At 38.3% G+C, this 24,932-nt stretch overlaps 2 protein-coding genes across 2 annotated transcripts in view; one reads left to right on the top strand and one right to left on the bottom strand.

Moving 5' to 3' along the window:
* The window catches only part of LOC103230639 (lymphotactin), a 196,687-nt gene that overhangs the window by 153,010 nt on the left and 18,745 nt on the right, over window positions 1–24,932 (top strand). The gene's annotated exons all lie outside the window — the stretch shown is intronic.
* On the bottom strand, window positions 1,817–4,987 carry LOC140710208 (lymphotactin). The gene is made up of 3 exons (XM_073011435.1): window positions 4,867–4,987; window positions 2,983–3,097; window positions 1,817–2,110 (listed from the first exon to the last, which is right to left on the bottom strand). Exons 1-3 carry the CDS (start codon window positions 4,925–4,927, stop codon window positions 1,939–1,941), a joined length of 348 nt encoding a protein of 115 aa, XP_072867536.1. The 5' UTR covers window positions 4,928–4,987; the 3' UTR covers window positions 1,817–1,938.

Below are 24,932 nucleotides of genomic sequence, written 5' to 3'. Positions count from 1 at the left end.
GAGGCCCTTGACATCCCTTGTAAGTTGGATTCCTAGGTGTTTTATTCTCTTTGAAGCAATTGTGAATGGGAGTTCACTCATGATTTGGCTTTTTGTTTGTCTATTATTGGTGTAGAGGAATGCTTGTGATTTTTGCACATTGATTTTGTATCCTGAGACTTTGCTGAAGTTGCTTATCAGCTTAAGGAGATTTTGGGCTGAGACAATGGGGTTTTCTAAATATACAATCATGTCATCTGCAAACAGGGACAATTTGACTTCCTCTTCTCCTAATTGAATACCTTTTATTTCTTTCTCTTACCTGATTGCCCTGGCCAGAACTTCCAACACTATGTTGAATAGAAGTCCTGAGAGAGGGTATCCCTGTCTTGTGCCGGTTTTCAAAGGGAATGCTTCCAGTTTTTGCCCATTCAGTATGATATCGACTGTGGGTTTGTTATAAATAGCTCTCAGTATTTTGAGATACATCCCATCAATACCTAGTTTATTAAGAGTTTTTAGCATGAAGGGATGTTGAATTTTTTTCAAAGGTCTTTTCTGCATCTATTGAGATAATCATGTGGTTTTTGTCTTTGGTTCTGTTTATGATGGATTATGTTTATTGATTTGCATATGTTGAACCAGCCTTGCATCCCAGGGATTAAGCCAACTTGATCGTGGTGGATAAACTTTTTAATGTGCTGCTGGATTCGATTTGCCAGTATTTTGTTGAGGATTTTTTCATCGATATTCATCAGGGATATTGGTCCAAAAAACTACTTTAAACTTCATATGGAACCAAAAAGGAGCTTGCATTGCCAAGAACAAAGCTGGAAGCATCTTGCTACCTGACTTCAAACTATATTACAAGGCTACAGTAACCAAAACAGCATGGTACTGGTAACAAAACAGAGATATAGACCAATGGAACAGAACAGAGCCCTGAGTAATAATGCCACACATCTACAACCATCTGATCTTTGGCAAACCTGACAATAACAAGAAATGGGGAAAGGATTCCCTATTTAATAAATGGTGCTGGGAAAACTGGCTGGCCATATGTAGAAAGCTGAAACTGGATCCCTTCCCTACACCTTATACAAAAATTAATTCAAGATGGATTAAAGACTTAAATGTTAGAACTAAAACCATAAAAACCCTAGAGGAAAACCTAGGCAATACCATTCAGGACATAGGCATGGGCAAGGACTTCATGACTAAAACACCAAAAGCAATGGCAACAAAAGACAAAATAGACAAATGGGATCTAGTTAAACTAAAGAGCTTCTGCACAGCAAAAGAAACTACCACAGAGTGAACAAGCAACTTACAGAATGGGAGAAAATTTTTACTATCTACCCATCTGACAAAGAACTAATATCCAGAATCTACAAAGAACTTAAACAAATTTAGAAGAAAAAATCAACCCCATCAAAAAGTGGGCAAAGGATATGAACAGACATTTCTCAAAAGAAGATGTTTATGCAGACTGGATTATTTTCTCCCTTATTGTATAAATAGAATTTTATTATAGATACAAGTTGAAATAGATCTTGAATTGTTGCCATTGTCACAGCTGTAACTGGTGACTCATGTGTAAAGAACCATTACAAGCTGGACTCTAAGAGTGATTGTTACAGCTTTCACCTCTGATAAACACTAGCCAGAATCTCTTCCATTATGGTTACCATCAAAGAGAGGTACAAGTAGGACAGAAATCAAACACAAATGATATACTACCTTTCCCTACACACAATGAATAGACTAGGGAACTATTCTTAATAATAAATAATTTATTAATTAGAACATATAAGTGAATACAGAAGACATTTAAAAGTAAAAATACAAAGGAATAATTTTATTCATGCAATACTTTCATAAAAGGTGAGTATAAACTCAGTCCATGAGTGTGTGAAGTGAAATGAGCTGGCTGGCTGGAGAGGGACAGGGTGCCAGAGGCTACTGCCCAGTCAGGGTCACAGCTGTATTGGTCGATTGCTGGGTTCCTGTTGGCTTGGTCTGGATCATGTTATTTCTGGTGTTGGATTTCCTGTCCATGCTCTTGACCACGTCTTTCACCCACCTGGCTTGTGGATCAGCACAGACTTTTATGCCACGTTTGGTAATAAAACTGTAATGCAAGGAAAACACAGACGAATTTAGCCACATTCTCAAAGCCTTGGGGTCAAGAGTTAAGATCAGAGCAGACTTGAAGAGATCTTGTGCAGAAATTACTGCAAGAAATAGTCTTTCAGAGCCATGAGATCAAAAATGGGCACCCGTCTTCTGTCATCTATTTTAACATAAAGGAGAAATATCTGCAAGTAGTATCCAGCCCCTTTGTTCACCACAATTCAGAGGTTCCTTTTCTCATCCATGTCACCGAATGTTGTAACAAAAAGACATTTGAGGCCATCTAATTCCATTATTACATACCCTCTTCCTTTTCAAATTTAAAAATACTCATCTTATTTTTTAATAAAAGGTGATTTTTACATTTTCATGTTTTAGAGTAAAGCTTGCAATTATGTGTTGAGAAGAGTTATTACTTCTAAAAATGAGATTCTGGTAGAAGAAGGGGACCATGTAGGTTGTGCATTGACTCATTTTGTTGAAATATGGCAACTGATAAAGCAAGGGACTCTGCCTAACTCAACCCTAAGAACCTCCAACTCCAGTGAGGCTTGCAGGGAAACCCTGACACGGGCCAGCCATCTCTAAACCCAAACCTCAGAGCTGTGCACAGTATTCAACAGACTCTTCCACTAAGCTAAATAGAGGAGGACTTCTATTCTTTATTTGGCAGCCCAATTTTTGCAATAATTGCCATTTGGTTGGACTGCATAAAGACATGATTGATAAGGAAAAATAAAGTGGTTATCAGTTAAGTTGAGGTGTTCCTCCATGTTGACCTACTTTCCTGAGGAAGGCAGCATTTCTGTATACTGTATTTCCATACCTCTAGATATCCACCCAGCCCAACTTCTGAGGAGGCAAACTCACATTACTGCTTTCAAGGAGCCTTCCTTGATGGTGTAGGTCTTGATTCTGTTGACTGGCAGTCGCTGGGTAGTGAGGCTCACACAGGTACTCTTATCTGAGACTTCACTCCCTACACCTGGTGAGAAAAAAACCCAGACAATTAAAAATAAAGCAATTATCAAGATCATAGGAACAATCATCTGTTAAATTACTCTGAGAATGTTGTGAGAATATAAGGTCATTTGTTTTTGGGGGAGGAGATGACCAATAGGCATCCTGAATCTCTTGCCCATCACAGATTCTTAGTAAATATTTGACTCAATCAATAGAATTGTTTCAGGAATTTCACACTGAGAGAAAATAACAAGATGTTATTCCATTTCTATGTATATTTTCACTTAGACATTTGGGACAGCTAGTTAATGCCCCAGTGACACTCATTCATTCATTTATACAACAGTGCCTGTTGTGTCCCACATGTTTTATTAAGACAGACTTTATCCCCGTTTTCATAGAGCATATCTTCTACTGAGGGAGCCAGGCCACAGACAGGTAAACAGAAAAGATCATGTCAAATAGTGCAACATGTTAGAGTGAGATTACAGAGTAACGTGTGAAGAGTACTCTATGCAAGGCAACATTCAGTGGGAGAAGGAAGCATGTTTTTGACTGAGTAAATAAAGGTGTTCTCATTTTTAAGTGGTAAAATGTCTCTCCCTGTTAGCCGCCAAGATGCTGAAAAGAAGGAAGGCCAAAGGAAAGAAGGTGGCCCCAGTCCCTGCTGTCGTGAGGAAGCTGGAGGCTAAGAAAGTGATGAAACCTCTGTGTGAGAAAAGGCCTAAGAGTTTTCTTAGGCAGGCATTGGACAGGATATCCAGCCCAAAAGGGACCTCACCTGCTTTGTGAAATGGCCCCACTATATCTGCTTCCATCTGCAAAGAGCTATCCTCTATAAGCAGCTGAAAGTGCCTTCTGCCATTAACCAGCTCTCCCAGGCCTTAGACCCCCAAACAGCTACTCAGCCACTTAAGCTGATCCACAAGTACTGACCAGAGACAAAACAAGAGAAGAAGCAGAGACTGTTGGCCCAGGCTGAGAAGAAACCTGCTGGCAAAGGTGGTGTCCCCATAGGAAATCACCCTTTCTTTGAGCAGGGGTTAACACCATCACCACCTTGCTGGAAAACAATAAGGCTCAGCTGGTAGTGATTGCACCTGGTGTGAACCCCATCAAGCTGGTTATCTTTCTGCCTGTGCTGTGTCCTAAAAGGGGTCCCTTACTGCATTATCAAGAGGAAGGAAGGCAAGACTGGGACATCCAGTCCACAGGAAGCACACTGTCACCTTCACACAGGTTTTGTATTGAAAACACTGATTTGCTCCAGAATATACATTCTCTGGTGCATCCTCACATTGTAACTGAACTCTCAAAGATTTTGATAATTTATCAAACAATATATTAAATGGGAAAAAGCTACAAATGCATATATAATCATCGCCTCTAATCCATAGCTAACATTAATAAAAAAATTACTGTTTCCAAGGAAATCTGATGTTATTAAATAAATAAACCATAATATTTATTTAATCTTAATATCAAGTGATCATGTCTGTTATTCTATTCAATATATACATAAATAAGCATAGGCCCTGAGTGGTTAAGAAATGTACCCAAAATTACCCAATTAGGAAAAGTAGGAGCCCAGGTACTAACCAAATTCTCCCTGTTCTGGGAGTTTACGAAGCCCCCAACAGTCAAAATCATCATTCCTTTTTTGCACATGGGAAGTTTAAGGCTCGCCTGAAGAAAGCAGTTTACTTCAGTCAAAACTTGACTCAAACCCAAAATGTGTGCCCCCTGCCTTGCCTCCCTGTTCTTTATCTCACAGACAGCTTCTCGACTTACCTTCCACAATGTATGCAGTGAGACAGCAGATGCCAAGAAGGGCCAAGATGAGAAGTCTCATGGCTGAGGTCCTGCTGAGCTGTGCAAGGAGAGAGTGAGGATCAGGCTCTTTGAGGACCTCTTTTATTCCTCCAATGGTCAGCGCACTTCCTGTGGTGAGAGGGGCTTTCTAGGTGGGTGTGGGATCACGGAAAGTCTTTGCAATAGTGATGCTTTTTTTTTTTCTTTAAAAAAAAAAGTCCCTTTTCCCTGTTCATACTAACCTAACGCCTTGTGGTCTTTACCCCTTTATCTGTGGTTAATGTGTCAATGAAACCTAATCTATGCATAAAAGAAAACGTGGTTGTGTTGTCTCTTGCCACCAGCCTGAATTCAGATCTTCCGCTGTAGACATGCCTGAAGGCTGTTCACTGCCATGGCCCAGCACGGAAACTGTAAAGGAAATGAGGTAGAGTGGTCACTGTGTTCCATCCCACCTCATGTGACATCCAGTGTGACATGAGGCTTCCACAGCCATGGATCATGAGTCCCTGGTGCCACCCTTTGACTCTCTCAGGAGGGGAAGAGAGGCTGCTGCCACACTGAGCTTTGCAATCCTTTGCTTTCTTTTCTGTCATTTTTCTCCTCCACCTTTATTCAAGTTGCCCCCCTTTCTTCACCCCAATCTCCCCAGGTACCCAAAAAACAATTAATAACTATTTAAGCATGTCTATATGCATATGTTTGCTTTATTACAACTTGACATACACATTTATAGAAGCTTTTGAAAAGTTGTGAGGTACCAACTTATTTCAGATAAAAAGGAAATAAAATGATCTATAATCTTACCATCTGACAGTTTCCATTTTTAATATTTTTCCAGTAAATCTGTATTGGCATACATGTGTTCTCATAATTGTGGTCATTTTAAATGCTGTTTTAACACCAATTTAAATATCTTCCCATTTTTTTAGCCTTCATATTTCTACTTCGAGTAAACATATACACATACACATTAAACCATTTTCTTATAACTTATTATAAAGATCAGAACTATAAGGTCAGTTTCATTAATATACACTGAATTATTTCCTTTAATAACAAGGAGTAGGATTACTGGGTAAAATGATATGATCATCTTTATAGTTCTTATTATATATTGCTATATAGTCTCCCCAAATGTAGTTTTAATTTGCAATGCTCCCAGTAGAATTTAAATATACTGATTGCACTGGACCTTTTCTGCCACTGAGTTTGTTGTGTGGTGGTCATACTTTATTTTACATAGATACCTATAAAATGTATTTATTAAATATATGTGTAGTTAAAGGTTTTGCGTTTGCTATTAGGAATATGAAAATAAATTCCTGTGTTTTCATAGAAATTATAGGTTAACCTTTAAGAGACTTTCCACTAATCACGTTTGATTTTTCACCCAGACTTCATTCTAAACTTCAAATTGGCTCTTTAATGATCTCTACCTTACTACACAATCACTCCTTGAACACTGGACACATCTTCTTTTCAAACTGCTTCTCCTCATATTGGTCCTTAGCATGGAGCAATGTGTTCTCTTCCATCTAATTTCCAAATACTGATATATAGGGAGCATCTTAGGGTCATTGCTATCCACCCACGTGTCATTCTCAACCAAACTGGACTAAGTATACCTTTTGAGTAGTTCTTTGAGATGTCTCCTCCTTTCTTCCCACACTGCTCAAATGTTAGGCCAATTGCAGTGGACTAAGTGATTTCCCAGTCTAGGGCCTCCTCTCAGTCTGTTCTCTGCAGCTTTGCCAGAGTGATCACCTGAAAGCCTCAATCAAATCATGCCATTTCCCTACTGAGAACCTCTTTGCTAACTTCCATTGCCTACAGGATTAATTGCAGATCTTTCATTGTCATCTATAAGAATGCTCAAGATCTAGTACTGCTTTTCCTTCCAGACTCACCTTCCACCATTCACTCACACACTCCCAAACCTTAACAAACACATACATGTGCAGCCAACCCAGTGGACCAGCCTCTTTTATGCTCCTGACACGTTTCTTTTAACTGGAATACCCACGACAGCTCCCTACATAGTTACATTAAACTCCTCCTCCCTGTATAAGTTTTCCTGAATTTTTTTTCACAAAAGTAAGTAGTGCCACCCCTTTATGCTCTCTTAGAACTTTGTTCTTTTCTCATGGCTCTTCTGCAGCTAATCTCATTCTGTTCTACTCAATTACATTCCTGCATCTCCCACTAGATGGCAGGCTCTTTGAGAGTAGGAGATTCCCTTGTTATCTCTGGATCACTGGCACTTGCAGAAAGCCTGGTATGTAATAATTGCTCAACAATTAGTTTTTTAATAAATGAATTTTTTTAAAATGCCAAAATTACAATGATTGCGCATTAAATGAAAGATGATCATCTAAAAACATAAAGCCACACTTCATGAGATTGATCTAAGCAAATAAAAGAAACAAAGGCAAAAACAGACAAATAGAATTACATCTAACTAAAAAGCTTCTGCAAAGCAAAGGAAATCATCAACAGAGGAAGAAGACAACTTATGAAATGGGAGAAAATATTTACAAACTATACATCTGATAAGGAATTAATATGCAAGATATATAAAGAACTCAAGCAACTCATTAGCAAGAAAACAACACAATTTAAAAATGGGCAAAAGACTGTAAAAACATGCCAAATTGTAAAGACCATCAATGCCGGAAAGAAACTGCATCAACTATTGAGCAAAATAACCAGCTAACATCATAATGACAGGATCAAATTCACACATAACTATGTTAACCTTAAATGTAAATGGACTAAATGCTCCAATTAAAATACACAGACTGGCAAATTGGATAAAGACTCAAGACCCATCAGTGTGTTGTATTCAGGAGACCTATCTCACGTGCAGAGGCACACATAGGCTCAAAATAAAGGGATGGAGGAAGATCTACCAAGCAAATGGAAAACAAAAAAACCAGGGGTTGCAATCCTAGTCTCTGATAAAACAGATTTTAACCAACAAAGATCAAAAGAGATGAAGAAGGCCATTACATAATGGTAAAGGGATCTATTCAACAAGAAGAGCTAACTATCCTAAATATATATGCACCCAATACAGGAGCACCCAGATTCATAAAGCATGTCCTTAGAGACCTACAAAGAGATTTAGACTCCCACACAATAATAATGGGAGACTTTAACACCCCACTGTCAACATTAGACAGATCCATGAGACAGAAAGTTAACAATGATATCTAGGAATTGAACTCAGCTTTGCACCACATGGACCCAATAAACATCGATAGAATTCTCCACCCCAAATCAACAGAATATACATTCTTTTCAGCACTACATAGCACTTATTCCAAAATTGACCACATAGTTGGAAGTAAAGCACTCCGCAGCAAATGTAAAAGAACAGAAATTATAACAAACTTTCTCTCCGACCACAGTGCAATCAAACTAGAACTCAGGATTAAGAAACTCACTCAAAACCGCTCACTACATGGAAACTGAACAACCTGCTCCTGAATGACTACTGGGTACATAAGCTCCTGAATGACTACTGGGTACATAACGAAATGAAGGCAGAAATAAAGATGTTCTTTGAAACCAATGAGAACAAAGACACAACATACCAGAATCTCTGGGACATATTTAAAGCAGTGTGTAGAGGGAAATTTATAGCACTAAATGCCTACAAGAGAAAGCAGGAAAGATCTAAAATGGACACCCTAACATTAAAATTAAAAGAACTAGAGAAGCAAGAGCAACCACATTCAAAAGCTAGCAGAAGGCAAGAAATAACTAAGATTATAGCAGAACTGAAGGAGAGAGAGCCATAAAAATCCCTTCAAAAAATCAGTGAATCCCGGAGCTGGTTTTTTGAAAAGATCAAAAAAATTGATAGACTGCTAGCAAAACTAATAAAGAAGAAAAGAGAGAAGAATCAAATAGGCGCAATAAAAAATGATAAAGGGGATGTCACCACTGATCCCACAGAAATACAAACTACGATCAGAGAACAGTATAAACACTTCTATCCAAATAAACTAGAAAATCTAGAAGAAACAGATAAATTCCTGGACACATACTCCCTCCCAAGACTAAACCAGGAAGAAGTGAATCCCTGAATAGACAAATAACAGGTCCTGAAATTGAGGCAATAATTAATAGCCTACCAACCAAAAAAGGTCCAGGACCAGACAGATTCACAGCCAAATTCTACCAGAGGTACAAAGAGGAGCTGGTACCATTCCTTGTGAAACTATTCCAACAAGTAGAAAAAGAGGGAATCCTCCCTAACTCATTTTATGAGGCCCACATCATCCTGATACCAAAGCCTGGCAGAGACACAACAAAAAAATATAATTTTAGACCAATATCCCTGATGAATATCGATGAAAAAATCCTCAACAAAATACTGGCAAATCGAATCCAGCAGCACATTAAAAAGTTTATCCACCACGATCAGGTTGGCTTAATCGCTGGGATGTAAGGCTGGTTCAACATATGCAAATCAGTAAACATAATCCATCATATAAACAGAACCAAAGACAAAAACTACATGATTATCTCAATAGATGCAGAAAAGACCTTTGACAAAATTCAACATCCCTTCATGCTAAAAACTCTTAATAAACTAGGTATTGATGGGATGTATCTCAAAATACTGAGAGCTATTTATGACAAACCCACAGTCGATATCATATTGAATAGCAAAAACTGGAAGCATTCCCTTTGAAAACCGGCACAAGACAGGGATACCCTCTCTCAGCACTCCTATTCAACATAGTGTTGGAAGTTCTGGCCAGGGCAATCAGGCAGGAGAAAGAAATAAAGGGTATTCGATTAAGAAAAGAGGAAGTCAAATTGTCCCTGTTTGCAGATGACATGATTGTATATTTAGAAAACCCCATTGTCTCAGCCCAAAATCTCCTTAGCTGATAAGTAACTTCAGCAAAGTCTCAGGACACAAAATCAATGTGCAAAAATCACAAGCATTCCTCTACACCAATAATAGACAAACAGAAAGCCAAATCACGAGTGAACTCCCATTCACAATTGCTTCAAAGAGAATAAAATACCTAGGAATCCAACAAGGGATGTGAAGGCCCTCTTCAAGGAGAACTACAAACCACTGCTCAATGAAATAAAAGAGGACACAAACAAATGGAAGAACATTCCATGCTCATGGATAGGAAGGATCAATATAGTGAAAATGGCCATACTGCCCAAGGTAATTTATAGATTCGATGCCATCCTCATCAAGCTACCAATGACTTTCTTCACAGAATTAGAAAAAAATACTTTAAAGTTCATATGGAACCAAAAAAGAACTCGCATTGCCAAGACAATCCTAAGCTAAAAGAACAAAGCTGGACGCATCATGTTACCTGACTTCAAACTATACTACAAGGCTACAGTAACCAAAACAGCATGGTACTGGTACCAGAACAGAGATATAGACCAATGGAACAGAACAGAGCCCTGAGAAATAATACCACACATCTACAACCATCTGATCTTTGACAAACCTGACAAAAACAAGAAATGGGGAAAGGATTCCTTATTTAATAAATGGTGCTGGGAAAACTGGCTGGCCATATGTAGAAAGCTGAAACTGGATCCCTTCCCTACACCTTATACAAAAATTAATTCAAGATGGATTAAAAGTTAAATATTAGACCTAAAACCATAAAAACCCTAGAAGAAAACCTAGGCAATACCATTCAGGACATAGGCATGGGCAAGGACTTCATGACTAAAACACCAAAAACAATGGCAACAAAAGACAAAATAGACAAATGGGATCTAGTTAAACTAAAGAGCTTCTGCACAGCAAAAGAAACTACCATCAGAGTGAACAGGCCACCTACAGGACGGGAAAAAATTTTTACAATCTACCCATCTGACAAAGAACTAATATCCAGAATCTATGAAGAACTTAAACAAATTTACAAGAAAAAATCAACAACACCATCCAAAAGCAGGCAAAGGATATGAACGGACACTTCTCAAAAGAAGACATTAATGTGGCCAACAGACACATGAAAAAATGCTCATCATCATCACTGGTCATCAGATAAATGCAAATCAAAACCACAATGTGATACCATCTTGCACCAGTTAGAATGGCAATCATTAAAAAGTCAGGAAACAACAGGTACTGGAGAGGATATGGCAAAACAGGAACACTTTTACACTATTGGTGGGACTGTAAATTAGTTCAACCATTGTGGAAGATAGTGTGGTGATTCCTCAAGGATCTAGAACTAGAAATACCATTTGACCCAGCAATCCCATTACTGGGTATATACTCAAAGGATTATAAATCATGCTGCTATAAAGACACATGCACACGTATGTTTATTGCAGCACTATTCACAATAGCAAAGAGTTGGAACCAACCCAAATGTCCATCAGGATAGACTAGATTAAGAAAATGTAGCACATATACACTATGGAATACTATGCAGCCATAAAAAAGCATGAGTTTGTGTCCTTTGTAGGGACATGGATGAAGCTGGAAACCATCATTCTGAGCAAACTATTGCAAGGACAGAAAACTAAACACTGTTCTCACTCATAGGTGGGAATTGAACAATGAGAACACATGGACACAGGGTGGGGAACATCACACACTGGGGTCTCTCATGGGGTGGGGGAGGGATAGCATTAGGAGATATACCTAATGTAAATGACGAGTTAATGGGTGTAGCACACCAACATGGCACGTGTATACATATGTAACAAACCTGCACCTTGTGCACATGTACCCTAGAGCTTGAAGTATAATTAAAAAAAAAAAAATAGCAACACCTTTCTTCCAGGTGCTCACGTCAAAAGCCTTGGTCTCATCCAAGCCTTGGTCTCTCCTCATTGTCTAACATTCTATACCCAGATTGTCAGCAAATCATGTCAGTTCTACCTTCAAAATAAACCAGCGTTTGAGTCTTCCTCATCAGCTCTCTGGTTCAATAGGAGGTAATACCCTCCTAAGTGGTCTTCCTGTGTCTATCTTAACCCTCCGCAATCTGCTATTAGCACAGCAGCCAGTTAAACCCGTTGAAGCATAGATCAGATTGTATTACACCTCCTCACACATTTTCCCGATGTCTTAATTTCTCACTCAGAGTAAAAGCCAAAGTCTTACCAACAATCTATAAGAGCTAGAATGGCCTTGCTCCCTGTCATCTCTCTGAGTTCATTTTTTAACCATTCCTCTCCTTTGATTTCTCAAACCATCTACTTTGGACATCTTGACTATTTCTTGAATATATCTGGCACGTTTTTGCCTCAAGGCCTTTGAACTTGCTGTTTCCTTTGCATTCCTGGAATGCTCCTCTTCCAGATAGCTGTGTGGCTAACTCCCCCATTCCCTCTAGTTCTTTTCTCTAAAGTCGTCTTCTCAGTGATGCCTGTTTTCCAGCTACCCTATCTACAATCTCAATTACCCCCTCCCCAAGATCTCATCCTCCCCCTCCATCATTTATTTTTTTCTCCTTAATACATAATGACTTCCTGGTTTATAATATACTTGCATAAGTATAACAAATTTTACTTACATAGTCAGGTTGATTAACTTCCCTTTCCGTCAGAATGTTTGCTCCATGAATTCAAAGATTTTGATTGTTTTGTTCACTCTTGTAGCCCCGGTTCTTTGAAATAATGGCTGACATGTTGTAGGCCTCAATAAATATTTGTTGCATAAATGAATTAAACTAAATGTAGACAAAGATAAATGATTTCTTAGAACTCTATCCTACCAATGTTCTTTCTAAACATACATTTAAAAAGAATTCTTTCATCCTTTCGTGTAGAATAATTTTTACCATTCTTAGCCACAGTACCGTTGTAATCTTTAGCCACCAGAATTTTCAAAGACTGACAAATGACAGCATTAGTGTTACCTAACCATACCATATTTTAATCAGTCACTTATTGAGTATGCATTTTGTTCCTAGAACTGGGTATTTACTGAATTGTTACTGGAATAGAGATATTTGGAAACAAACAGCTCTTTTATTTACCAACTGTGTGACGACCTTGTGCAGTCACTAAATCTCTGGGCCTCAGTTTTTTTCCTCTTTAAATAGAGGCAATAACATGCACTCCTCCAAGTTGTTGAAAGCTGTATGAAACTGCAGTCTATGCGTAACTGCATACTTCTTCATATTTTCACCACAAGAAAAACAACTTCATTAGAAAGAATAATTTTTCTGGTATTAACGTAAGTTTTACCACATATGCTTTTGCAAACATTACAGATATTGCTGCCCATTATTGCCTGCTGAGTGGATAGAGAAAGGAGTAAAACTTGTAAGGGAAGATTAGAACAGAGGGCTATTATTTTTTTATTTTTTATTTTTATTTTTATTTTTTTTGAGATGGAGTCTCACTGTGTCACCCAGGCTGGAGCGCAGTGGCACAATCTCGGCTCACTACAAGCTCCACCTGCCGGGTTCACGCCATTCTCCTGCCTCAGGTTCCCAAGTAGCTGGGACTACAGGCACCCGCCACCACGCCCGGCTAATTTTTTGTATTTTTAATAGAGACAGGGTTTCACTGTGTTAGCCAGGATGGTCTAGATCTCCTGACCTCGTGATCCGCCCACCTCGGCCTCCCAAAGTGCTGGGATTACAGGCGTGAGCCACCGCGCCCGGCCAGGGCTATTATGTTAACATGCAGGAGAAGCCTTAACTGACTCTACATATATGCAGAGCCACTAACAACAATAACAATTTACCCTTTGCAATGTTTTGTTGCATACAAAGCACTTTCTCATGCCTTATTTCATTTTGAAATCATATTTGGTAGGCAGGATTTATATGATCTCTTCCATTTTTTAGAGGGGAAATTGAGGCCTCATTTAAGTGACTTGTCCGAGATGATGCAGTGGGTCAGTGGTGCAGCTGACTTTATTTCTGATTCCTTGAATAACTTTGGAGTATCTGATGCTCCTATATTAGTGACTCTATCAGCTGGGTGAGAGTCTAACTACAATTCACTTTACTGACAACTATTCATTGAAATGTTGGTGTTTTTGGCCAGAATTCAAGATTTCATACCGTGAAAAATACCCTTCTCATTATTTTGGAGAGGTCCTCTGAGGCCAACAGGGAAAAATGCAGAAAACAACACAGAAGTCTGAGCTCTTTTCTCACATTCTCTTAGGTACCTGGTAGGATGACAGAATGTTCATGTTTCATGAGTGTCCAAAGAAGTAGCAGAGTCTTGAAATAGAAAATAACAGATCAACAATTCCTCTTCAAGAGTCTATTGTGTGCCTGACCCTGAAGGGAGACAGGCAAGATTGGAGCACTAATTTTGGTTGAATGGCTAACAGCCTCATCTAATTCTCTCACCTACTATTTAAATTCATCACTATTCTGCTTAAGCTCCCCAGCAGACTTCAGCTACCCCAGACACATTGAGGTTAAAATCCACATGTGTTGGTTTACAAGACGAAGTCCTTTGCTGTCTGGCTTCTTCCTACCTTTGCTGTCTTAGAGCTCACACCAAACCAGCTTGCCCCGTTATTACCCAAGCACTTGATTTCTTCATCCTCTAGACATCATTAGACTTTGCCTTTGCCAGGAATACTGGGGCACCCTTTCTTCCTCCTTTATCTGGCTAATCTCTTCCTTTAAGAGTTGTCTGAGTCACCAATCCTCTGTAATTCCTTCTTTTCCATCCTGCCCTTACCCACTGGGAGAGATGCCCCTTCTCTGTGGTCCCACAAAACTCTTTGCTTCTTTCAAATACCACATTATTACTTTGTGTTGCAACTGCTTTCTTGACTCACCCTCTGTCCCCAGTGCTGTCACGGGGTGTGGAATTGTTAGATGCTCAATAAGGCATCTTTTGGATGAATGAACAAAATATGAGTGAATTGTTGTCAAATATGAAGCGATTATTGGCAAAGCAATTTTAGTTTATTTTTTATTATTTATTCTTATTTTTTGAGATGGAGTCTCACTTTGTTACACAGGCTAGAGTGCGGCGGCGCGATCTTGGCTCACTGCAACCTCCACCTACCAGGTTCAAGTGATTCTTGTGCCTTAGCCTCCCAAGTAGCAGGAATTATAGGCACACACCACCATACCTGGCTAATTATTTTTTGTGGCAAAGCAATTTTAATTGCCTACACAGCCTATGATATAAAAGATGGAACTCAGCATACAATGAATATTCAGATGCCTGACCTTAACTCTCAGTTTGGCTCTTATGTCCTTCTTTACCTTTGGACTTGGTAGTGTTTAAGTCTTAGCTAGCCTGATACCAAGAAGGTGACAAGAACCCTCTCTCGTAAAATGGAGCTATGGCATGTGTCCACAGCAGTGCCACACAAAAGTTATGTGAAAGCAGCAGCTATTGTTAGTACGTGGGGTGTCAGAAGGAAGAGTTTGCTTTTGCCACATGTACCCCACAAAATACAGTACACAGAGCACACACTGATTTAAAATGCTGGAACCCTGCCTCAGATGGGGAAGTTTCATGAAGAGAGAGTCAAAATGTGAGCTTTATGTGGTGGTGAATGGAGCAAAGGTCAGCTTTTCCACTCATACAGTAGCTCACTCAGACCACCAATTTCTCTCACATGGCCTATCCCAGGCAGGCGGGCCCCTCTCCAGCCTGCTGGTTAGGTGGGTGCACTGGTGGTCCTACACCCAGGGGAATCTCCAGCTCAGAACGTTAGAGTCACCCATGGAAAGTTTAATGAGTAAGATTTTAAGTCACAGAACAGCAAAGGGTGAGAAACTTGGGGGCCAAAAGGCAGGTCAGAGACTTCCTCCTCTGTCTTTAGTTCTCCTCCCCTCAGTGCTCTCAAAATAGAAATTATTTCTCACCTGCTCCACTGCCTGCTCCCAACCTCAGCTTCAGGGTGGTCTACCACAGACATTCTGTCCTGACTGACAGCAGAGAAACCACCAACCTTTCTACTGCTAGGCACCAAGCAGAGGAAGATTCAGCCTGGGCCAGATTCCACCACCCCCGAAAATCATTTTGATTTTTGGCTGGCCGGAATGAAGAGGCAATGAGGGTGACGAGGGAGCCCTGGAAAAGATACATTGCCTCTTGCTTCTTGTGGGTCTGCATGTAAGCAGGGGAAAAAGGCATTGAACATCTGGAAACTTAGCTTGGGAGATCTTTGAGTACGGGAACCAATTGTCTTCTATACCTCTGAGCCTGCCACTGGCATAATCCCTGGCATCCAGTGGTCATTCAAAAATGTTGATTGCATCATTGAATAAAGGAAAGAGGGGAGATGGGATTATTTCCCAGAAGGTAACAGGGTGCTTGCTAGCTCAGGGGAGTAGAGAGGAAATAATTTACTTTTTGTATTTTTTTTCCTAAGGGGTCAAAGAAGAAGCAGGAATGCTCAATTATCTCCTATAAATAACAACAAGGAGCTTGCAGCATGAGAAAATGTCTAACTGCTTTGTAGATGCCATTTAGTGCTAGGGACAAGCTATTTTAAGTCATGATTAAGACCTAACTTGGCTAGGGGACAACTTCTTCAAGGGCTGCTGGCCTGGGTACTGAGTCATAGTCTCATTTATTACCCACGGGCAGGGCAACTGCACTCACAGATGGAGTAGACCATCCTAACCACGGTTTGACTTGAAGGAAGGGTGATTCAGGCAGAGGCAACAAACAGCATGTGAGAAGGCCTTGAAGTATGACAAAGCAGCATCTTAGAAGGGACTTAATAATTGAGGAAGAAGCAATGAAACTTAGCCAGTAGTACTAGAAGTTCTAAGCAAAGTGAGAAATGTAGTAATTATTTCCATTTCGCCTAGTTTGATGGAATCATGGATTAACTTTTAGGGTGAAGTATCTGCAAATCAGAGCTTGGGTTTAGGGTTAAAGCTTTTGAGACCACCTCCACTCTGCCCCTGCACCCTTCCTTGCCCTCACCCTTCAAAACATTACAGAAAAGATATTGTCACTTTTGATTCTTTCTGGAAGAAACAAATCTCCAGATTGCCTCCATTTTATTGACAGAAGGAAAGGGGGAGTTTGCTTTAACCATGGCTGTCATTCACAAATGGGTGAACATTTGTATAGGATGGTAGAAGGGGTAGTTTTCAGAAAATTGGAAGGAGAACCAAGCAGACAAACAATAGGTGTCCGATAAAATTAACTTATCAAAGACCAAACAAACCCACAAGCAAAAATGAAAACAAAACAAGGAGGACCAAGAGGGCACATTCTGGAACTCAAATTGTTCACCCCTGTCCCCCAGGAATGTTGAGTGGGGCTTGAGAGATTCCAGTTTCAGTCTGGCTGGGACTTTGAACAGAGAACATGGAAACCAGGGTGACTATGATGCTGCATATGTCCTGTTGTGAGGTAAAGAAGGCTATCCTGCTGTGAGGGAATGTGAGATGGAGAGTGAGGCCCCTGGGGTCTCTGAAAGGCTCCAACCCTACATTCAGATTGTTCTCTGGGCCTGGGTGCATCTCTGCCCTTGGCATTTATGAGCTTCCTTTTGATAATCCAGGGTATCCCGTATTTTATCTGGAGACCCTGGTTGGAGGAGACCTCAAAGGAATTCAATACCATTTTGATACAGAAATGTGCTTTACGGATCTGATTCCTGCCCCACACTCCACTTCCACATTCCCTCTTCAAATAGAAGCAAATCATATAGGAACAGACTCTTCATGGCCAGGATTTTGTTTTCAAATACCAAACCTCAAATGCAAAATCAGGAAAAACTCCCATTCAGGTGTCCAGTCATTTAAGCAAAAGAAATTGTGTTGTTCTCCCTTTACTGAATTAAGTTACTAATTTTCCTCAAGTAACATTACTCTGAAGTATTCTTTTATGAACTTTCATTGTCACATACATAAGATTTTGCATAATATTAACACTATATTAATAACATGAACCAATAAATATTGAGTGCTTAATACATGCCAGGAACTCTTCTAAGTATTTTGCATGTGCTAACTAATTTGATTTTTGCAGCAGTCTCATCTGGTTTATTATTATTTACATTTTATATATATAGGGAAACTGAGGCACAGAAAGGTTAAATGCATTAAGTAGCTTGCTGGAGGTCACACACTAAGTGATCAAATGGATATGAACATGGCAGTTTGGTTCCAGAGGCAGGGCTCTAAACCATAACAGATTACTCTTAGAGGTAGATATTCCACACATAAGCAAAATCACATTAAATTAAAAAGAATTTACATTGAGTGTTCTGGCATCTGAAACTGCATATCTGGTTCTACAACTTTCATAGAGTTCCTGATTTTAACTGCTTGAGTAAATGGCTGCACATCATGGCCTCTCCTGCAAGCCCTTAGCTTCCATGTAACACCTAAGGTGAGAAGTTACTAAAGGAGATTAGTCTGTTTGGTAGATCATTCTTCCCTGTAGTTTTCTCCCATTCATCCTAGACTGATCTGGTGGAGCATATAAATGACAAGTAATCACTTTCCAGTAGTTGAAGAGCAGTCTGCCTTCCTGGGGTGCTCTTTGCCTTGGTCCAAACACTTTCAGCTTTTTCAACCATTGCTTTGAGCTATCAGGAATAATCCAATCATGTTTGAGTTCTGTGATTGTGCATAGATATTATCTCCTTGAGCATAAACCTGTCTGTAGAAATTTTCTTGTCATAAAACTTTAGTCTATGTTCAAATAAAAAATATAGCCTTTTACAGGATACTGAAAAAAATCCTTCGTCGTGGACCTTTGGAATGGAAATTCTGTCTTCGTAATTTCCCAAGGTGATTCTAAGTGCATGGTCTTTTCCATAGCAATTATTGGCAATGAACAGTAAAAATGGTAAAAATATTTTCTTTTATATTTTAAGCCTGCTACAGTTTTGAAGAGCTTAAGTATAGGGCTTTATAGTGAAAGCAAATCATTAAATCCCCATGTTTATCTTCTGCATGCCAGATGAGGGTGCATCCCTAAATTCTTTCCCTGTTTATCTTTCCCTGTTTATCTTTCCCAGTTTCCCCTTTCAAAGGCAAATCTTTAAGCTGAACAGATGTTTTGAACTTCTACTTGCATAGCCTAGCATCAGAACTTATGGAAACACGCGAGGGAGCAGATAAACTAAGGCAAATTTTAGTTTACCTGATCACTGATGTTACTGAGGACAAGCAGTGGCTGGAGAAAGTTTGGTACATGTGAGTAAGATTAGCCTCTGAGGAATGTCTGATGGTGGTCGGAGTGTAAGGACTAATGGTTTTGAAAGTATTCATCACCATTGGTGATGAAATTTCACTGCAGTTTTGGTTACTTTCAACAAACCACGTAGACTCACTGTGGCTTCCCTTAAGGTGATGTAGCTAACATTCAGCACAGTACATACCAGCATGAGCATGCATTAAGTGTAGGGTGTGTGTGTGTGTGTGTGTGTGTGTTTGTGTGTGTATGTATGTGTATATGTGCATATATGAGAGAGAGAGAGAGAGAAAGACAGAGAGAGAGAGAGAGAGAGAGAGAGAGAGAGAGAGAGAACGGAAACTGGTAAAAAACAAAACAAACAAACAACCAAAAAAAGCCCTGCAGCAGTATAATATGTCTTCCACATACTCTGTCTACAGCATCCCTGCTGTTCTCTGAGGATACACCAGGCTTCGGCAATAGTACCAGTGCTGTTAGTGCTGTTAGTAGGTACTAGTAGGTACCATTTATTTAACCCAGAAGTTGTACTTCTTGGAATTTGTCTAAATAAACGATTGGACAAGTGCAAAAAGATATATGGGAAAGGATATTCTCTGTAGTCTTTTTCATACCTTCTTCCCACTGTGGAAATTACCTAAGTGTTTATCAATATGTGAATAGTAAAATAAATTTTGCTACATGCTTTTAAGATAATTCTTTGTGGCCAATAAAAATGATATAGTTCTATTTGCAGACCTGGAATATGGTCATGTTTTCATGTGAAAAGAAAATAGGCTAAGTAACAGTGTATATGGTTCATTGTTATTTTTGACATCTATCTATCTATCTATAAATAAATGCATAGAAAGTATTCTGGAAAGGTAAATACCAAAATGCTGGCAATAATTATTTCTGTACAGTAGAATTATAGATGATTTCAACTTCATTTTTGATGATTTGTTTTTCAAATATTTTTATGTAATTAATAATCATTAAATTGCTTATATCATGAGGAAAAAGTAAAATTATTTTTTTTCACAGAAATAAATAGACCAATAATTGTCTTTGTTTCTAGTAATACCACTTCCTCAGTGAAACTATCTCCAAGTAACTGAAACAGATAAAAGAAATTCTTTCAACAATATGTAGTTCAGACATACAACTTCTACGGATCCACTTTGGCCGCAAGATACACTGATTTCTTCTTTTGTTTGGATATGATACTATTATACAATTATTATTTTTAAGTCTTAGGGATGCTACTATTCAAAAATTGGCTCACTCATGCTTAAAGTCCTTGTGTTGCCTGAAAATATTTAATTATTTTCCCTATTGTTACCATTTTTCCTAAGCGAGTACATCCAATGAGATAGAGAGCCTTACCTTGTCTTTTAGGCACTTTGGAATAAAAAGATCTACCCATGTTTAGCAGATAGCAAAAGTAAAAAGCATTAATTGAGAACCCACTATAATCTGTTAAATTCTTTTGATTAATATCAGTTACTTTTACCAAATAACCCAATGAGACAGAAATTATCTCCATTTTCAGAAGAATGAATATAGATTTGGGAAAGCTGGTTGACTGCCAGCATCATACAGTTAGCCACTGGCAAAGCCAAGACTTAGACCTAGCTCAGTTGACTTTAGTTACCATTTATTTTCTCATTTCCATAATGCTTCAAGAGGAGTAATAAAGAACTTAATACATTTGGCAACGTCCTATCAGAAGCATATCTATGTTGTCTATAGAGATCATTCTTTCAGTCTGAGTTCTTAGCTGCAAACAACAAAACAGGCTTTAATCAGGAATAACTCTCAAATCGTATTTTGTCTACAAATGTATCCTCATAGCACTCACCAGAGGCACAATCTTGAATTTTAGTATTGCATGGGTCATACTCACTAGGACCCCTGCTATGGTGACTTCTGAAAACTCAGTGACTACAGCAATCAAAACTGTGGTATTGATGAAATAACAGACAAATAGATTGGTGGAACAAAACAGAGAGCTCAGAAATTGAACCACACAAATATGGCCAACTGATCTTAGACAAAGAAGTAAAGGCAATTCAACAGTCTTTTCAACAAATAGTTCTGAAGCAACTAGACATCAACATAAAATAAATTCAGAAACAGATTTTTCACCTCTTACAAAAATTAACTCAAAATGCATCAAAGGCTTAAATGTAAAATGCAAAACTATTAAACACCTAGAAGATAACATAGGAAAAAATCTAGATGTGTTTGGGTTTGGAGATGGTTCTTTAGCTATGACACCAAATTCACTGTATCCATGAGAAAAAAGTTGATACGTTGGACTTCATTAAAATTAAATATTTTTGTTCTGTGAAAGACACTGTCAAGAGAATGAGAAATGAGCCACAGAGTGGGAGAAATATTTTCAAAAGACATATCTTAAAAGGACTTGTTACCCCAAATATAGAAGGAACTCTTAAAGCTCAGCAATAGGAAAACAAACAACTTGATTAAACAACCACGGCAAAAAATCTGAACAGACACTTAACCAAAGAAGACATACACATGACAAATAAGCATATGAAAAGATGGTCTACATTATACCTCATTAGGGAATTGCAAATTAAAATCACCACCACTCCACACCTATTAGAATGGATGACATCTAAAACACTGACAACACTAAATGCCGATGAGGATGTACAGCGATATGAACTTTCATTCATTGTTGCTGGGGATGTAAAATGGTATAGCCACTTTGGAAGACAGTCTGGCAGTTTCTCATAAAGCTAAACATGGTCTTATCATATGATTCATAAACTGTGTTCCTTGGTATTTACCCAAAAGAGTTATGTCCACAGAAGAGCTTGTGTCCACACAAAAACCTACATACATACATTTATAGCAGCTTTGTTCATAATTGCCAAAATTTGAAAGTAACCAAGATGTTCTTCAATAGGTAAATATATAAACTGTGGTATATTCACACAACTGAATATTATTCAATGCCAAAAAGAAACAAGCCATGAAAAAACGTGGAAGAACCTTAAAGGTATGTTACTAAGTGAAAGAAGCAATTAGAAGAGGCAAAACTATGGAGGCAGTGAAAAGATCAGTAGTTACTGGAGGCTTGTTGGGAGAGAGGGAGGAGGAATAGGTGAGGTGCGGGTGATTTTTAGGGTAGTGAAATCATTCTGTATCAATACTAAGAGGGTAATACATGTCATTATACATTTGTCAAAACCCACAGAATCTAGAGCCCAAAGAGTGAGCCCTAATGTAAACTAGCAGCTTTGAGTTACAATAATGTGTCAATGTCATTTAATCAGTTGTAAAAAATGCACCACTCTGGTAAGGGATGCTGATAGTGGGTAAGGCTATGAGTGTATATGAGATGGATGGGTATATGGGAAATCTCTGTACTTTTGCTCAATTTTTCTGTGTACCTAAACTGCTCTTAAAGGTAAAGTCTACTAGTTAAAAACCAAACAAGGAAGCAAACTCCATGACTCTTGTCAACAACCATATAGCTTTTTTCCAAAATGAATTCCATGTGGAGTCTTCTTTCTCTTTGATCTCTTCCAAATCCAAGCTTGTAGAGGTGGTTTAATTGGTTCAGTCTACGTCATATGCCAAGGGTAGGTTGAAAATGGAGTTCTGGACTCTACTTTGAGGAAAAGGGCTATCATATGGGAACTTCCATAGACATTGGAAGCCAGACTGTCACTATTGTGGCAAATGTCCACTATAGACACTAATGTAGAAAGAGGAAAAAAAAAGCCCTACATCAATATTTTTCAATAACTAATTCCATTACAGGCACAAAAGCGTAATGATTAATTAACTTTTTTTTTCCTTTGGAGGGAATTAAGGTCTTCTCTCTTTTGCTATTTGCTTTCTTTGATTTCTATATGTTCACTTTTTCTGGGGGTGGGGGTGGGGATTCTTGCAGAACTGCCTTAAGTACACCTATAAATTTTTCCAACTGCTTTTGATACGTTTACTTCTAGGAACTGTTTACTAAAAGAGTTAGCGTTTTCCCCTACGACACTTTAAGCACAAAGTAAAGTTTACGTATTTATGAAACTTCTTTCTTGTCTGTTATACAAAGGCAGTTGCCTTTAACAAGATTCTTTTGGCTGTCTCCTTCTGAAAAAACACAGATGCTGGAGAAACATTCAAAGATTTTGTTAAATATTAGGATTATTAACTCATTACATCAGTTGAAGGATGATTTCACCTTTGGCTTTTACAATAAACTCAGACATTAATGGACTTGGTGATTCTAATAGGAAATAAAGATGGAAAGATTAAGGAAATTTCTACAGCAGGAATAATATAAAAGACAAAAAGAAAGGAGAAGGAACAAGAACATAAATAAGGGCAGGCTCTGAGAGAGTAGAGGTCAATGCAGTTGTGGCAACTGTCATCATCACTATAGACTCTGGTTGAGACCCAGAGTAAAAATAATCATCATCATAAAGAGAAGAGAAAGTCCTATAAATAGCAAAATTAAAAGAAATTCAAAACATCAAAAATCCCAACTAATGCTATTAAAAATGGGCAAAGGACTTGAACAGACATTTCTCAAAGGGAGATATACAAATTACCAATAGATGCATAATAAGGCAATCAATATTATTAACTGTCAGGAAATTCAAATAAAAACCACAATGAGGTATCATGTCACACTTGTTAGGATGCCTGTGATCAAGAAAAAATAGATAACAAGGGCTGACGAGGATGTGAATAAATTGGAACCCTTGTACACTCTTGGATGAAATGTAAAATTGTGTAGCTATTATGGAAAACAATACAAGATTCCTCAAACAATTAAAAATTAAAAAATTTAAATTAAAAATAGAAATACCACATGATTCAGCAATCCCACATGATTCAGCAATCCCACATTTGGGTATGCATCCAAAAGAATTGAAATCAGGATTTTGAAGAGCTACTTGGATTCCCATGTTCATTGCACCATTATTTACAATAGGCAAGTAGAGAACAACCTAAATGTCCATTGATAGATGAATGAATAAAGAAAATGTAGCATTTACATACAATAGAATATTATCCAGACTTAAAAAAGAATGAAATCTTGACATAAGCAGCAATATAGATGAACTTAGAGAACACTGTGCTAAGTAAAATAAGCCAGGCACAGAAGGACAAATGCTGCATGACTCCACCAACAGGAAGCATCTAAAATGGTCAAACTCATGGAAACAGAGAGTAGAATGGTGGTTGCCAGGGTCTTAGCAGAGGAGGAAACAGGAGTCATTGTTCAACAGCTATAAAGTGTCAGCTATGTTTTTTTTGTTTTGTTTTTTTTTTGTTTTTTGTTTTTTTTTTTGTTTTGCTTAATCAAAGATCAGTTGGCTGTAAGTATTTGGGTTTATTTCTGGGTTCTGTATTCTGTTCCATTGGTCTATGTGCCCATTTTTTTTTACTAGTACCATGTTGTTTTGGTGACTATGGGCTAGTTTGAAGTCAGGTAATGTGATGCCTCCAGATTTGTTCTTTCTGTTTAGTCTTGCTTTGGCTATGTGGGCTCTTTTTTGATTCCATATGAATCTTAGGATTGTTTTTTCTAGTTCTGTGAAAAATTATGGTGGTATTTTGCTGGAAATTGCATTGAATTTGTAGATTGCTTTTGGCAGTATGGTCATTTTCACAATATTGATTCTACACATCCATGAGCATGGGATGTGTTTCAATTTGTTTGTGTCATCTATGATTTCTTTCAGCAGTGTTTTGTAGTTTTCCTTGTACAGATCTTTCATCTTGATTAGGTATATTCTTAAGTATTTTGTTTTATTTTTGCAGGTATTGTAAAAGGGGTTGAGTTTTTTATTTGATTCTCAGCTTGGTTGCTGTTGGTGTGTAGCAGAGCTACTGATTTGTGTACATTAATTTTGTATCCTGAAACTTCGCTGAATTTACTTTTCAGTTCTAGGAGCTTTTTGGAA

Source organism: Chlorocebus sabaeus, chromosome 25 (assembly GCF_047675955.1).
Source record: "Chlorocebus sabaeus isolate Y175 chromosome 25, mChlSab1.0.hap1, whole genome shotgun sequence".
In the NCBI taxonomy this organism is placed as follows: domain Eukaryota; kingdom Metazoa; phylum Chordata; class Mammalia; order Primates; family Cercopithecidae; genus Chlorocebus; species Chlorocebus sabaeus.
Note: the sequence above shows the minus strand (reverse complement) of the source record. Positions and strands in the feature narration are given on the sequence as shown.

What these genes read in the sequence shown, in the direction of transcription:
- LOC140710208 (XM_073011435.1), bottom strand. Translation starts at nt 4,927, where the DNA reads ATGAGACTTCTCATCTTGGCCCTTCTTGGCATCTGCTGTCTCACTGCA. An exon ending in CACTGCATACATTGTGGAAG is followed by an intron (nt 3,098 to 4,866) that starts GTAAGTCGAGAA and finishes TTTTCTCACCAG; the next exon opens with GTGTAGGGAGTGAAGTCTCA. An exon ending in GGCTCCTTGAAAGCAGTAAT is followed by an intron (nt 2,111 to 2,982) that starts GTGAGTTTGCCT and finishes CTTGCATTACAG; the next exon opens with TTTTATTACCAAACGTGGCA.